Source organism: Cynara cardunculus (genome assembly GCF_001531365.2).
Source record: "Cynara cardunculus var. scolymus isolate 2C chromosome LG 14, CcrdV1, whole genome shotgun sequence".
In the NCBI taxonomy this organism is placed as follows: domain Eukaryota; kingdom Viridiplantae; phylum Streptophyta; class Magnoliopsida; order Asterales; family Asteraceae; genus Cynara; species Cynara cardunculus.
Genome location: NC_037541.1, coordinates 8,231,543 through 8,246,765, shown reverse-complemented (window position 1 = coordinate 8,246,765; position 15,223 = coordinate 8,231,543). Strand labels below are relative to the sequence as shown.

General features: G+C 37.6%; 1 protein-coding gene across 4 annotated transcripts; it reads left to right on the top strand.

Annotated features, from left to right (window-relative positions):
- Nucleotides 1-1,844: 1,844 nt before the first annotated feature.
- Nucleotides 1,845-12,545, top strand: LOC112526950. 4 transcript variants are annotated; one of them, XM_025137401.1, is made up of 10 exons: nt 1,845-2,003; nt 2,166-2,283; nt 2,470-2,529; nt 6,160-6,292; nt 6,805-7,048; nt 8,125-8,253; nt 8,344-8,393; nt 9,980-10,077; nt 10,375-10,662; nt 11,767-12,545. In XM_025137401.1, the coding sequence occupies exons 3-10, from the start codon at nt 2,473-2,475 to the stop codon at nt 12,256-12,258; spliced, it is 1,491 nt and encodes a 496-aa protein (XP_024993169.1). In that variant the 5' UTR covers nt 1,845-2,003; nt 2,166-2,283; nt 2,470-2,472; the 3' UTR covers nt 12,259-12,545. The 4 variants fall into 4 exon arrangements, with proteins under 4 accessions (XP_024993169.1, XP_024993173.1, XP_024993172.1 ...); XM_025137405.1 differs by having other exon boundaries at nt 2,467-2,529; XM_025137404.1 differs by having other exon boundaries at nt 1,956-2,003; nt 2,157-2,283.
- Nucleotides 12,546-15,223: the final 2,678 nt, after the last annotated feature.

Below are 15,223 nucleotides of genomic sequence, written 5' to 3'. Positions count from 1 at the left end.
CAACTTCTCTTGTGATTTCGGACTGTCTACGGTGCTCTTCATTTAAGACAATGATCAGCTGGCATTTGAAGAATTAGTTGCTTCCATTTAAATTTACAAACTACATTGAAGGTGGCATTTAGAATACCTAAAACTTCTCTTCATAACTGAAATCTGACGAATGAAGGTGTACTGATTCCGATTCAGAAGACTGCATGATAAATCGTAAAATAATGTTAGACTAACAAAGATCCTTCAATGAATCGGCTAAAATTTTGTGCAAATGATAACCAGCACCTGTTGAGCAGCAAACCTCATCTCCAATTCATTGAAAATGCTATGATGGTCTGTTGGCCTTTAAATTCAGAATCTCGCAATATCGACCGCCAATTACTCTGCATTGGCGGTTTAAAGGGGAGCACGTATAGTAACCGTCGGACTTACCACGTGTCACTTGCACAGATCTATTTGTACTGAAGGTGAAAATTGTGTCCACATACATGTTTAGGCGGGAAAAACCAGTAACCGACGCACAGGGAAGGGCCACGTGTCCCAAAAGTTACTTATTTATTAGGGTTATAGATATATATATCTGAAGTTAACGTTATGGTGTTAACATTGTGGTGCTAAGCTACCATTCTAGCGTAAGTTAATACAAACACTACGATTTGGTTCTTCAAACCTAACCACAATAGCCAAATAAGAGTTTGGCTTCACCAAAAAGGCTCTGTTATTCCAATTCACCTAAATAAGCAAATACATCGGACATACACAAGTCCCAAATACTTAAAAAGTTCATAAAGTTTACTAATCGTGTATTTGGTTACTCGAACGAGGGTTACGAGCCGTTACGACACCCTACAAAACCCAAAACCATTCAGTTTTTCAGTTTTTGGTTTTAGAATCGGTTTTTGGTTCGATTAAGAACAACAAATGTAAAGCAAAACAACCAATACTATAGATTATGAACAACAACAGAATATGGACAACAAGTTTATTGATTTTTTTAGTACTTGGGTCTAATTATGTAAAACACATGTGATTCAACTGTTTCGTATTATATTCTTGAGTTATTATTATCATATAGACCTAAGGGGCCGTTCATCAAACGCTTACCTAGGTAAGTGCTTACTGGTAAAATTTAACACTATCACTTACTTACCACGTAAGATTTTAGTCCTCTAAAACGATATCGTATGCAACAATTTACCTGGTAAGCATTAACCATGGTATGAGTCATCACCATCACTTACCTAGTAAGACTCTCGATCCTTGTTTTCACTCTTACCCGGTAAGATTCTTGGTTCTTGCCATATTAATCCGGTAACGTAATATGACTTGGTAAACACTTACCCGGATAAGAGTTTTAATAAACGCCCCCTAACTCTTATCTACTAACCTATCATCTGTAGTATTTATATGATTAATCTATCAACTAATTTATCAATCAATAACTAAGGGGATGTTTGTTAGTGGGACTTACGAGTATTTGATAGTGGCTTAATTATATAAAAAGTGACTTAAAAGCCAAGTTTTTTTCAGTCTGTCCCTTCTAACTAAAAAATACGCTTCTTTTATTTATGAAAAAACCCTCCTAAACAAAACCTTCCCAATCTATACAAATATATTAATCCATATAGACAACTTTGTTCACACAAATTTATCTAAAACAGACGAATTTATCCATACAAGACTTAATAGAAAATTTGTAAACAACCCCTTGATGAAAATCCAACCAATTATCAATTGCTAAAGCCCAAAGCCTCAAATGAACTTTAATCTGTTTCCAAATGGAAGCCCATGATTTAAGTTATTGGGCCTGGCCGACATGGTTATTTATGGCGGTCAACAAACAAAACGACGACGTCACGGTCGTTGGCGTTCGCTTAGGCTGGCCGTTAGTGTCGAAGATAATTTTTCATTGTTCTCCCCATCATTTTCCTACATTTAAATTGTGCGAAACCGATTTGATCTCTAGAAGTCGCTCAGAATTCACCGCCCTATTTGAAATCGGCTTGTTGGAGGTAAGGCAATCGATTGTCTCTTGGTTTAGGGTTCTTATTTGGGATTAAACAATGAATTTCTATTTGGTACTTTTTAATTTGTGTTCTAGTTTTATCGTGTTAAGATGTTGGATCATGTGTATGACGAAAGATAAATGTGGTGTTTGAATTGAGGACATTTAGGTTATCGTTCCACGGTTCCAGCAAGTTGAGCAAGCAAGGTGGTCAATAGCCAAGTGGATTATCCATAGATATAGATTACCATAGATTTTTCTTTTGCGTGGCATGTTTACTTTCTCAGGTATGATCCTCGACCCTGCATGAGTAGAATGTTCTTCTTTCTCCTTTACTTTCAATACCCTGAGAACATCTGAGATTAATTGTATGTTCCTTGCACCATTTCACATTTCTTTCACAACGACATTTAAATAACAAATGTCTGATTTTTGGTGGTTGTTTGTCCATGTGTGTGTGCGTTCACTAGCAGCTGATGCCAACTATGGATGCTACGAACACCAACAAGGAAGAATCAAGGATCCCATTAATGGTAATGAACTTTTTCTCCCTGTGAAGAGAAAGGGTGGGGGGGTACATGTCTGGGAATGGAGTGTGCCATGATAGATATGCTAAATATCCCTGATTTCTTCTTATTAATGTTTTTCTTGAACATCTGCAGGCATTAAGTTAGAGATATGTTACGATAAGAATTGCAAAAGCAGAAAGCTAACCAACAAAAGTACCGTAGCCCATGGGAAAGACGAATGAATTAACATGTAAACCCAATTAAGAAAAGCAATGTATGATATGGAGAAAAAACTACTAGAAACCAACTTTAAAGTACAGGTCGATAGAGACACTAATTCTCAGCACATACAACCTCCCAATCTCATAATATTTGACCAGAATTGGATAGCTCCTATTTTTGCAACTTTAGTCACAACTTATATAGGTGAATCCATGGAGGACCACCATTTGACTAGTTTTCTAGATAGTCTAATGATTCGCCGCAGACCTCCAGTACCACTAGATATTAACTATCATCTTTTGACCTACCCCAATACTAGTCACATAAAACAATGCTTTTTTAAAGTATATAATAATTATATATGACAAATTTAACAAATAAATTCACACACCCTCCTCACCTTTGGTGAGGTCAGAACTCTAACCTTGGAAGGCAAAAGGCCCATCGGTACACATCAAAATTTTTTTTGACTCATAGTTGTTAAAAGCGCTCCTTAGGCGCGCCTAGGCTCTGAGGCTCCTAAGGTTCAAGGCCTTGGCTTTTTTTTAAAATTGAGGATAGGCGTATTCACGAGGCTCACTAAGGCGTTGTACCTTGGTTGAGGTGCCTTGTGGGCCTAGACCTGCCTCATAAAGAATTATTAAATTCCTAGTCAAACCCTAAATTAAACAAGTTCCTCTTGTACTGTAACTTTTCCCCCACTAAAACTGATCTAATTGGAAGTCCGTGCAAGTTGCCATCATAATGGTGGGTATATTGGGTGACGTTCTCAACAATCTCCTCCATGACTAAAATTAACCCACCCAACCACAATTACCCACATGTAAAACAATAAATCTGACCTCCTCCGCCAAAAGCCCATAAGGGCTTAGTTGCATCATGAAGTCCCGAACAAATCCAAACGAAGCTCAAACCTGGTCACTGATAGGACTTTCGAATATTTGTGTTTTTTTCTTTTGTGAAGCATCTGATCTTTTGTTATAAATATAGCACTTTGACTACCACAGTAGGTCCTGTTCACTTTGCTGATCACACCAAAGTTTCCAAATACCCCTTTCAACCATTTTGTCTCCTTGAATATTTCAGTAACACCATGTATTTTGTTTTCAGTCATAGACGAAGCAACTATAACTGTAAACGAACCTTCCAACTTATGGCACAATCACCAACTGTAAAGACATACCCAGTGATTGACATTTTCTTGTTAAGGTCCTTGGCCTATTATGAATCAAAATACCCAACTAAACCATTTTTAGATCTCCCAAACTGTAGGAAAATTTCCACTGAACGACTTTCCAGTGCTCTTCTTTCGGGTTTGCCATCCATCTACTGGCAATGCTTATTGCATAAGACAAGTTTGGGAGTGTGCATATCATGACATACATGAAGGATCCAACGACACTAGAGTAAGGAACTTTAGCCATATATGCAACATATTCATAAGTAGTAGGACTCAAGGCGGATCATAGCCTGAAGTGAACTACAAAGGGTATAATCAGATTTAGCATTGTGCATATTGAAGTGTTGCGATACCTTTTTCAGAGTACCATTTTCGGCTAAGGTACAACTTTCATGCATTTCTATCTTTCTGTTTCATCCTCAAAATAATCATTGGTAGCACCCAAGTTCTTTCATGTCAAATTTTGCTTTAAACTAGTTCTTCACCTTCTGAATCTCCACTTTGCTTTCAGCTGCGATCAGCATGTTGTCCACATACAAGAGTATGTACAAAATAAAACCATCATATTTCTTGAAATAAAGGAATTTTGTCACAGGTACACCTCTAGAAATTGTGAGTGGTTAAGAAAGAACCGAATATCTTGTATCACTGACCCATGGGCATTGTTCTTGCTCCGGAGGTTGTAGCGTTCATTGATAACATGCCCCCTTTTTCTTTCAACAATTACAAAACTCTCTTTCTTTTGACTTGGAACGTACCTTGCGGTCCTGGAACCCCTTTTTACAAGGACTCCCTCTTGCATGAAGGCCTTTCGGCCTTAGTTTCACCACCAGACACAATTTCTTTCAACTTCTCTTTGGACCTTAAAACTCCATAACCTCATCAAATGTAAGGGTATCATGGCTATAGAGTATCTAAAACCCATGTATGAAGACAGTAGCGAACACAACCAAATGAGTCACAAATCTTCTTCATCATACTTGATTTCCATGTCTTTTAAGTTGGCTACGATCTCCTCAAACTTGGAGATGTATTCAGAAATTGATCCACGTTTGGATAACCGGTAAGAGAATAACTGTTGCTTGAAACACAACTTATTTGGCGAACTCTTAGTCATGCATAACTGCTCCAACTTCACCCATAACCCCACTGCTGTTGTTTCCAATAAAACATCATTAGACAAGTAGAATCTAATTTGCAATAGTGCCTTATCATCATTCTTTCTTTTCTTCTTGTCTGGCCAATCAGCTGGCATTCTATCATCCCAACAAAGCTTCCTCTAAATCCATTTTTATCAACACATATCTTTATTGAACATGACTGAGATACTTTGGAAATCACGTGGAAGTTGTGTTCAGCTTGGTCGGCGAATTGGGAGACATTTGCAACAGAAGACAACTATCTAAAGCCGTTAGTCAAAGTAGGTCCTCTTAAGGCAAGTGGAAGGGAAGGACATCAACACAATAGTAATAAGTTGTCTATTTAAGCTCCGCCCACAATGAGAGGATTGAGTTCTGTGGTAACAGAAATTACATGTTACATTGGGGATTCAACATGCATGTGGGCTGCATGAATACATCTTTGGTGAACTACAATACTGAAAGAATGCTTGGTTGACTCTATGTACATACAAGGCCAAACTTGACTGCCATTTCATTTCAACTTTAAAAGGAGTCATGATTGACATTTTGAACCTAGTATCTTAGAAATTTCTTCTGGTGCTTTGCAAGTAGAATTACACATGAAACACACGCATATGTACACCCAAACAAGCGTTTCATATAATGATCTTTTCTACAATTCTTCATTTGGTAACAAATTTCATTGTATTTAGATGCTGATGTAAAATCTATAATGGTTCCTTCATAAAATTATCAATATTCTGATATGTGAGTTAATCATATAAATATTGCACATGGTTATGCTGTTCTCCTGCAATGTGGCCTTTTTCTTCTTAACAGCTTTAGGATATATTGCGGTCATTGTCAGTTTTATGTGAAATGATACTTTCGGGAAGGTTCGGTAGGATACGTATATATGTTCTATGTTAATCTCCCTGCAGTTTGTGATGGTTCCCCTTTTAGCCTACTCCTTGATTAATTTGTGATAAAAGGCTTGCTGTTTATGTTAATTTAGATGATTTACTTTTGGTGTGTACATTCTTTCTTTGTGTTAAGATTTTCATTTCTGTATAGAAGATAATCCATGCTTCTTACTGTTTGCAAATATTTTAACAGCTGCTTGTTTGTTAGGCAAACAACAATGATGTGAGGAAGAGGCAGATAACTCCCCCACTATTTCCATCGGTACCAGCTTTAAATGGAGCTGCATCTTATCTTGCTGAGACAACATCATATCTAACTAGTTGTTTCCCTGCTATTCCTGGTCTGCTCCTCTCTGTCTCACACACACTTGTAATTATGCTGTTTTTAATTATATGCTGAGAGATAGGTTTCTTTTGAGGAGATTGACGTTAACTTCATACTTTTCTTTTGCTTTTTACAGATGCTATTCTGTTATTTAGTATGTATCACCAAACATAATTTCTTTCACTGCATGAACTAGTTGGTTTTGAATGACATGCATACTGCTGAACATAAGATGCTTCCAAATATTTTGTTATAAAGTCCAATGTTCAGAAAAATTAAGTGAATATCATTTAAGATATTAGATGTCTTTTCTTACAAGGGATTTGCTGTAGCTTGTCCAAAAATTTAACACCTAAATTGCTAACAACATAACACTTTAATTGCTAATGTTGGGTAAAGATTTTAATTCCGGTTGTATAATGATCACTTATATGTCATATCTGCTTTCTTCATCTACCAATTTCTCTGGGTATCATCTGATGCTCATCAAGTTGGTAATAGCATTTTTTTTTTCTCTTATTTGAACAGACGATGCAGCTAGAGGCTCTGATGGACAGGACACGGCAGCATTGGCTTCCAAAGAACTTAGAGAACCTTTGTTGAGTAATAATGGACATGTTGGAAGTGATTCTGCAGCTTCTGGATCACTGCTAACTGCAACTAATGCATCACCAACTTGTGAGGAAATCACGAGGCACTCGGATTCTCAAAATAATATGGCAATAGTACAATCTGATCAGACCAGGCAAAGTGGGATTTCCATGTTTCAAGGGTAATGGCAACCCATTCTCTATTGGATCATTAATTGATCTATGTTCAAATTTTAGCATGTTTTACAACATAATTCATTTTTACAAAGCATGATTGATACTTCGTAAATTTTGTTAGCATGTGCATTCTTCTCTGTTTCTTCAAATATTGGGGAGGTATTTGATGAGTTATCCTTTTGTATTTTTTTTCATTATCCTTCTGCTCGGCATGTATAACAAAAAACGACCATTTTATGTTACTTACCATCTGATGGAACCCAGCATACCCAGATGCCTTCCTTTTCTTCTTGCGGACCTATTAGGTGACATAATTGAATATTGGGTATTAATAGCATATTTGAGTTGTGGACATTCAAAATATAATGGATTTCTTCCTAATAGTTTTATGGTTTTTGTCTGTGTGATGAACAAATCCTTTCATATAAAGACCAAAGCCGATTTATCGGCATCCATGCTGAAGCATGGTTTTTTATGTAACTGGACCAGGCAGGACTATCCCCACATTACTTGCTCAACTGGTAAAACATGAGGATGGCATAAGGTCATTGAAGCTGATTAGCATGAAGATTTAACCCTTTTGCACTTGATCAACTTTTTTCTCCTCTTTTGAGGAAGCTAGAGTTCTAGCTCCACCCTACTTCCGTCTCTCTTGCAGCCAAGTGGTCTAGATACATGACATTTACAAATCTTCAAGATCTTGATAGTATTCAATGTCACTGAATTTCTTTGCCATTTTGAGCATGTATTTCTTTTTGGATATGATATATCTATCTTACAATCTGTCACCTCTATCTGACAGTCTAATGGGTTCGTTGGAGTGATAATTTCCGTCAAGTCAACTTGCAGACCCCCTCCACTAACAAAATACCTAGCAAATGAGGAGAAAAGGAGAAATGTGTTAAAAGGAGTGGCGATAGTTTGCATTTAAGTAAATTATTAATCAGCATTTCAGCATATCTTCCTTTTCAGCATATGGTTTATGGACTTTTACTGTCTTGTTGTGCTATTAAGATATATCTTTTGTGTTTCACTCTTAATTGTGACCTTATTATTCAACTTACACAATGTTATCTTTCAGCCTTGTTGAGCGTGTTCGAAGGACAATGCATGGGTCATCTGATGACATTGGATGGCTACAACGTGCTCCTGAGATGCCTCCCGTTGAAGATGGGACAGAACGGTTTAATAATATTCTTGACAATATTAGGTACAAGGGTGGTTAATTTCATATATGTGATGTCAACCCCTACTAGCTTTGCTTGTACAATATTCATTTTGTTGTTTTTCCTTGCATCAGACATGGTATACATGTTTTGCCAAACTCAGTGGTTTATCTCTTGGTTCCAGGTAATCTATATATTATTACTAAAATCCTATTCCGATTAATGTTGATATCATGTACTCCCTCCGTCCCAAAATAAATAATGAAAAATGCACATTGTTGTAGAGATGTGTAATTATAATGACAATTTTCCCCTTAATAATAGTTTCTTCATCTCATAATTAAGTGGTAGAATTGGAAGGTAGACACTTGTGAAAATAGGAATGTGAACACTTATTTTGGTATGGATGGAGTATATGACAATGTGTAGAACCTTCCTTTCTATCTTTATCTTTATTACTGATGCAACTCAGAAGATGCTGATAGGGTGCCTAAACCAATACTTTAGACGAGAATAGTAGAACCTGTACTCTCATTTTATATTATTCTGTTCCTTTTCTTCTGTTGGGTAATGGTTAAGTTGATTGGATAACTCTAGAATCAACTTACATATTATCGTTAGGAATATAGAATTGATATATTCCCTAGTTGGACAAGGATTACGACATGGCTTGTTCTCATTTTGGTTTATACTTACTTTACGGTGAATTAATATAATGTTTCCACAAAATTTCTTACAATCCACGATGAGGTTGTGAGAGTGGTAGATATTTAAATCAAAGGTTTCCCCTTCTTTGAAAGTCGAGTTTTGCCTAGCGATAGAGAATGGGCAGGAATAACTTATAATTTTCATTTTTATCAATTTTTAAAAATGTGATGTTGGGTTGGATAATATTGGATGTTCTGAGATGGTAACCAGACAGTGTCACCTGACCTCAAGATACCTGAAGAATTTAGAGATCTATGATTTCCAGACAGTAGTTCATCTTTCCTCATTCTCCCTCCAACTGATAATTCATACTTTCTAGTAAAATCCTAAGGTCTCGTTTGGTTTACAGGAATGAAATGGATTTGGGGGATTTGAATTTCAAATCCATTCCAATCCCATGTTTGGTTTGTTGTATTGTCCGGATTTGAAATCCTAGGATTTAATTGAAATCCTACAAACATAGGATTTCGAAATCCTTAGGGGGTGCTCGGGATTTCACGGGATTTCGTAGGATTGTACGAAATAAGGTTTTAAAAAATGTTAAAAACATTTGTTTTGTAATAATCAATTTATAAAAGTGTAATTTAATTATTTATATAATTATTTATACTTTTTTATAAATTATTTATAAATAATGGAATCCAATCCCATTCCAAATCCTACAAACCAAACACCCCAATGATTTCAAATCCATTCCAATCCAAATCCCTCCAAATCCAAATTTCTCCATGAAATCCAAACCCCTCAAAAACAATCTTGCAAACCAAACGGACCTTAAGAATTTCGGTGTATTGAATCTGAATAACTGTATCGACGTATCATGATTTGCACACTTATATCCAACTTTGCAAAATTTAAGTTTGCCTGCTTTTCATTCCTTCTCACACTTTTCACAAGCCGGAGGTTTTCACATAAAACAGCCGCTCTACTCTTTTTGGTAGAGGTCAGGTCTACGTACATTTTAACCTCCTTAGGCCCCACTGCCGGTGGGAGGCACCGGGCTCGTTTGATTTGGTTTGGTTTGGTTTGGTTTATCATGATTTGGCAATGGTTGGCATGCAGGTCTTTTTAGCAACCATGGACCACTCTATTTTACTGCGACGAAGGCAACTTTCTCTAAAATGGGATTGACATGTCACATTGCAAAGATTCATAGTGAGGTGTGCGTCACACAATTTTATTCTAGTTTGTCCCAAAATAAGTGTCAACTTTCAAAAGTAAGTGTCTACTTTTCAATTATACCCTTAATTTTGAGATGGAGAAATCATACTCCCTCATTATTAATGTTTACAATTGTCATTTAGTTATTTAGAAGGGGTGTTAATTACACATTTCTAAAACTATTTGCCTTTTTCATTAGTGGACATTTATTTTGGAACGGAGAGAGTAACCATTATCCGATTTTCTCTGCAACTTTGGTTGTTTTGATGTTCTATCATTAACATCAGACATTTTAGGCATCAGTTGAAAAGAATGCCAGAGAAATAAAAGAGTACGTCGAGGAAATGTATTGGGGTTCCAATAAGCGCGTTTTACTTCTTGGCCACAGTAAAGGAGGAATAGATGCAGCTGCCGCTTTGTCAATGTATTGGCCGGATTTGAGAGATAAAGTCGCCGGTCTGGCTTTGGCACAGAGCCCATATGGTGGTAGCCCTATAGCTTCGGATATTATGAGAGAAGGGCAGATAGGAGACTACTTCAATGTTCGAAAACTTATGGAAATCTTGATATGTAAAGTGATAAAGGTATGTTCTTTCTCTATTTCACTTTCATATGTGGTGTTCTTTTTCTAGTGACCATCTTTTGTTTCTTCACGAAAACAGTCCCTCTACTTCTTGGAGTAGAGGGGCGGGTGTGCATATATCTCATCCACTAGACCCTACTTTCCGGTGGGATTTACTTTGTCGGTTTTTGGTTGGTTTTTTGGTATTGAATTTTCTTTCTCTATTTGAACCCATCAAATTTTCCATGAAATTAACTACCATTCTTTATGCAAAAAAGCATGTGGGAAGTTATAGGTTGATCATCTTTCCTCATAACCATATACCCACTGTTCCCAAAAAGAAAATATTGCGAGTTTTGTGGTAACACGGTGGTTTCTATACACGTATTCTGTTTGTGTATTTCTTTGGTTTAATGAAAATTTCAACATTTCAAGTTTTTAAGTTACGATTTCCCATTTGGTCTTGCTACAAAAATTTGATGATCTTAAATTGTGTTGACAAGATTCAACTATCTTTTGATTTTTGAAGGGTATTTTAGACAATTGATAAACGCTCAAACATGGGCCAATTTTTCAGTAAGCAAAAAAGAAGCCCATGCCTTTTCAGGCCAGGGCCGGTACGAAACAGGCTTTGGGGCTGAAAGAGGGCCTGATCAGGTTTTTATAGGCTGGTTTACCAGGATTTTTCGGGATTAGCCGTCTTTTTCGGGCATAACCAGACTTTTTTATGCTGGGTTTTAACCAGGCCTTAAAAAGATTGGCCTGATCCGGCTTTAAAGCCGGGTTACAAGGCCCAGGCTCTTCGGGATGTCCCTGGCCCGGGCTTCGGGCTTAGGCTTTTTTTTGTGTGCTCTTCATGTGTTCATTGCTTCAATTGTAGATCATTGTCCAAAAATAGTCCTTTTGGTGGATGTCAAGAAATTTATCAATTTTTGAAGGTATCATCAGCTATAATGAGATTTACATGAACATGGTTTTACTATTAACAAATTTGTGTTCTAAGGAAACATCCGCTCTACTCCATCTCACCGTTCCCAGACCCCACCTCCACGTGGGATATGCTGGGATTGTTTAGTTCGGTTTTGTTTAAATTTGTGTTCTAAGACATGATGCCCTTGTTTTGTAGGGCGACTTGCAATCACTCGAAGATCTGACCTACGAGAAGCGGAAGGAATTCTTGAGAAAACACCACCTGCCGAAGGAACTCCCAGTCGTCTCCTTTCATACCGAAGCCAACATCTCTCCGACCGTTTTGGCAACGCTTTCTCGTGTTGCCCAAGCCGAGCTTCCAACATTTGCTCCGTTATCCACAAACACAACAACCACCGTCCTGCCCGTTGTAGTTCCTCTTGGAGCCACATTGGCTGCCTGTGCTCAGCTGCTACAAACCAGATATGGTGAGAAGAACGACGGGCTCGTGACGTGCCGCGATGCAGAGGTCCCCGGCTCGGTCGTGGTGCGGCCCAAGCGCAAACTGGACCATGCGTGGATGGTTTACTCTTCGACAAACGATGACCCTTTGGAACCAGATGCTTCTCAGGTGTGTGAGGCTCTGCTAACTTTGGTCATGGAAGTTGGGCTGAGGAAGAAACATTATCTTAGCGTAAAAGAGGAATGAAGCCGCTGTGTTGCCATGCCTTGCCGCTCTTGCTCCACCGCGTTCCCCCACCAAATCATAACTATCACAATGTGGTAAATTGTACCGTTAGATTTCTGTAGCAGAAGTTGAACGATGTAAGTAGGTTCGCTGTATCCGTTCGTTCTTTTATTCAATACGAAGAAAATTGTTCCCAATTGTCGTTTGGCTATCGTGGTAGGCATTAGTTGATTTTTACGACCAAAGTACTACTTCAAATGATGGAGAGTCTTTGGATTGATTAAATTCATCAACAAATTGTCTAACAACGTCGTTCATGTTCTCCGGCACATTTATTTATTGTTGTTTCAAAAATGATTCGAATAATTTTCTTCTATGAGATTCTTTAGAATTCAAGTAAAACGAGTGTTAAATGAGCATAATTTGTCGTCCAGAAGCAATAACTTGCAGAAAACAAGCATACTTGTCGTCATGAACAATAACGATCACTAAGCAGTAGCAACGTCCAACAAGCAGGATCTGTCATCTAATAGCGGCGTCCAAATCGAATTGTGGAAATACACTCTTGTAGTCGTGTTAAGGGAATAAGGGGGCAAAATTGGATTGAGTTTGGTTGACCTCGTAGGATTAAGTTTAGGCTTTGAGCTCTAAATTGGACTAATATATATGTATTTATCTTTTGACCTCTAAATTGGACTAAAATATGTACATATTTTTTGGGCTACAAATTATAATGTTGTAACTATTATTTATATATATATATATATATATATATGTGTGTGTATGTATGTATGTATGTATGTATGTATGTATGTATGTATGGATGGCAATATTTGTTGGTGATTTTAGTGAAATAATTGGTTCATTTTAGGTAACTGGATTCACATGATAATAATGGGGTTGATAGTTAAGCTATGACACGAGGTAGGAGGTGTGGAGTACACATTCATATAAGCTAACTAGAACCCGGGATCATTGGACGGTCATATTTGGTGGGTTACTAAGTGGAAAACGTCATTTTGTAGTGCGTGAGACGTGCCACTTTGTCCATAAAAAAAGCACGGGCTGTGCTTGGAAATAGAATGTTGAGCGCGACCGGTGCGTTTTTACTCTTGGAAATGGCACGGGCTGTGCATTTATCGACATAAAGTTTTGCACGGGCTGTGTGTTTTTTTCTCTTGGAAATGGCATGGGTTGTGCGTTTCGGTTTGTTTTAGCATGGACCGTGCATTTTTACACTTGTAAATGACATAGACTGTGTATTTTTATCAATTTGTAACTGATGAATTATTTTGTAGCTGCCACTATCTATGTCCAACAATCAATCTCATTTAATGGGAAATTATTATCGATATTAATATGAGATTGGTTATGATTCTCTTGTGTTTAAATAAGATCGATTTCTACCAAAATCGATACTGAGAATTTGAGATTATCCTCCAAAAAATTTCATGATATCCATTATCCGGGTAGAATGGGGTGGAAATATCGCTTAAGGAAAGTGAGCTCTCATGCGATCTCAAGTTTTTATCTGTGTTCTATACACTCTTCTTTTCTCTCGATTTTCAACATTTCTTCTAACAATCTTAAGTGACATTTTCGTTCTTTGAGAAAATGTCGAGTGATCAAACCGTGGGATACATGACGACAAAGTTCACTAAACTGGAGAAGTTCGAGGTCATCCATTTTCGAAGATGGCAAAAGAAGATGTACATCCTATTGACCATCTTGAAAGTCGTGTACATGCTAAGTACTTTGATGCCGGAGGTGATGGAGGATGAGACGTTGGAGATGGCACGACGTCAGGGCAAATGGAAAAAGACGATGACTACATTTGTCGTGAGCACATCTTAAACGATATGTATGATTCCCTCTTTGACATTTATCAAAATGCCGAGTCCTCTAAAGAGCTATGGGACTCTCTTGGGTCCAAATACATGGGCGATGATGTTTTTAGTAAGAAGTTCCTCGTTAGTAAATGTAATAATTACAAAATGGAGGACTCAATGTCTGCGATGGAGCAATATAATGAGCTCCTGCACATACTAAGGCAAGTTTCTCAATACGACATGAAAATGGACGAGTCCGTTTCAGTGTCGAGCAATATTGATAAATTGTCTGCCTCTTGGAAAGAATTCAAACACACATTGAAAACATAAGAAAGAATAGTTGTTCCTTCTACAATTCTGGAGTCACTTGCATATAGAGGAATCTTTAAGAGCGCAAGAGACTGAGAAGCCAAAAGAAAAGGCAGTTTCTATTCCTTTGGTCAATGTGGTGGAAAAGGGAAAATCTAATCCATTCAAGGGAAAACAAAAGTTCAATGAGGCCGTGAAAGGACCTAACAAGAAGGTTAAGTTAACTTGTTGGACTTGTGAAATGATTGTCCTTCTTAAACACGATTGTCGTGTTGTCAAGAAAAATAATCGACCAAGCAATAATGGTGGTGGACAAATATACAAGGATCAAAACACACGGCGGTCAGTTTCTTGACTCCGGTTTTAATTCAAATCTACATTGTGTACCACTAATATCTGAATCATTATACGTGCATGATGATGACGTTGTTTGGTGGATCGATTCAGGTGCAACAAGTCATGTGTGCAAGGCTCGACAACGGTTCACTTCATTGGAACCAGTTGAAGACAGATCTGTGCTTCACTGGGAAACGAGTCGAGCGCTCCCATTATTATTATTAGTAGTAGTAGTAGTAGTGTTGTTTCAAATTATGCTTTTGTTTCAAGTTTAAATTATGTTGATTCATATGTTTACCTTCTTTAGTTTGACCAGATCTTTGGCATCCTTTGAGGTAGAAGGTAGATCAGCAGCAGCAGCAGCAGCAGCAGAGGATGAGTTCTTGACAGAGTCTTCTATCTCCTGGATGTTGGCCATAAGACACAGATGTGCCATGTCCTCATCACTGGAGGAAGAGGTTGGCTCATCAATCCAGTCATGAGTCTCAGCGATGAGACCCTTACCTTTTCTC

Bases quoted from the DNA above. Each gene is read 5' to 3' on its own strand.
- LOC112526950 (XM_025137401.1), top strand. From the start codon at position 2,473: ATGCCAACTATGGATGCTACGAACACCAACAAGGAAGAATCAAGGATC. The intron at 6,293-6,804 runs GTCTGCTCCTCT...TTATTTGAACAG, and splicing joins TTGTTTCCCTGCTATTCCTG to ACGATGCAGCTAGAGGCTCT. The intron at 10,663-11,766 runs GTATGTTCTTTC...CTTGTTTTGTAG, and splicing joins TGATATGTAAAGTGATAAAG to GGCGACTTGCAATCACTCGA.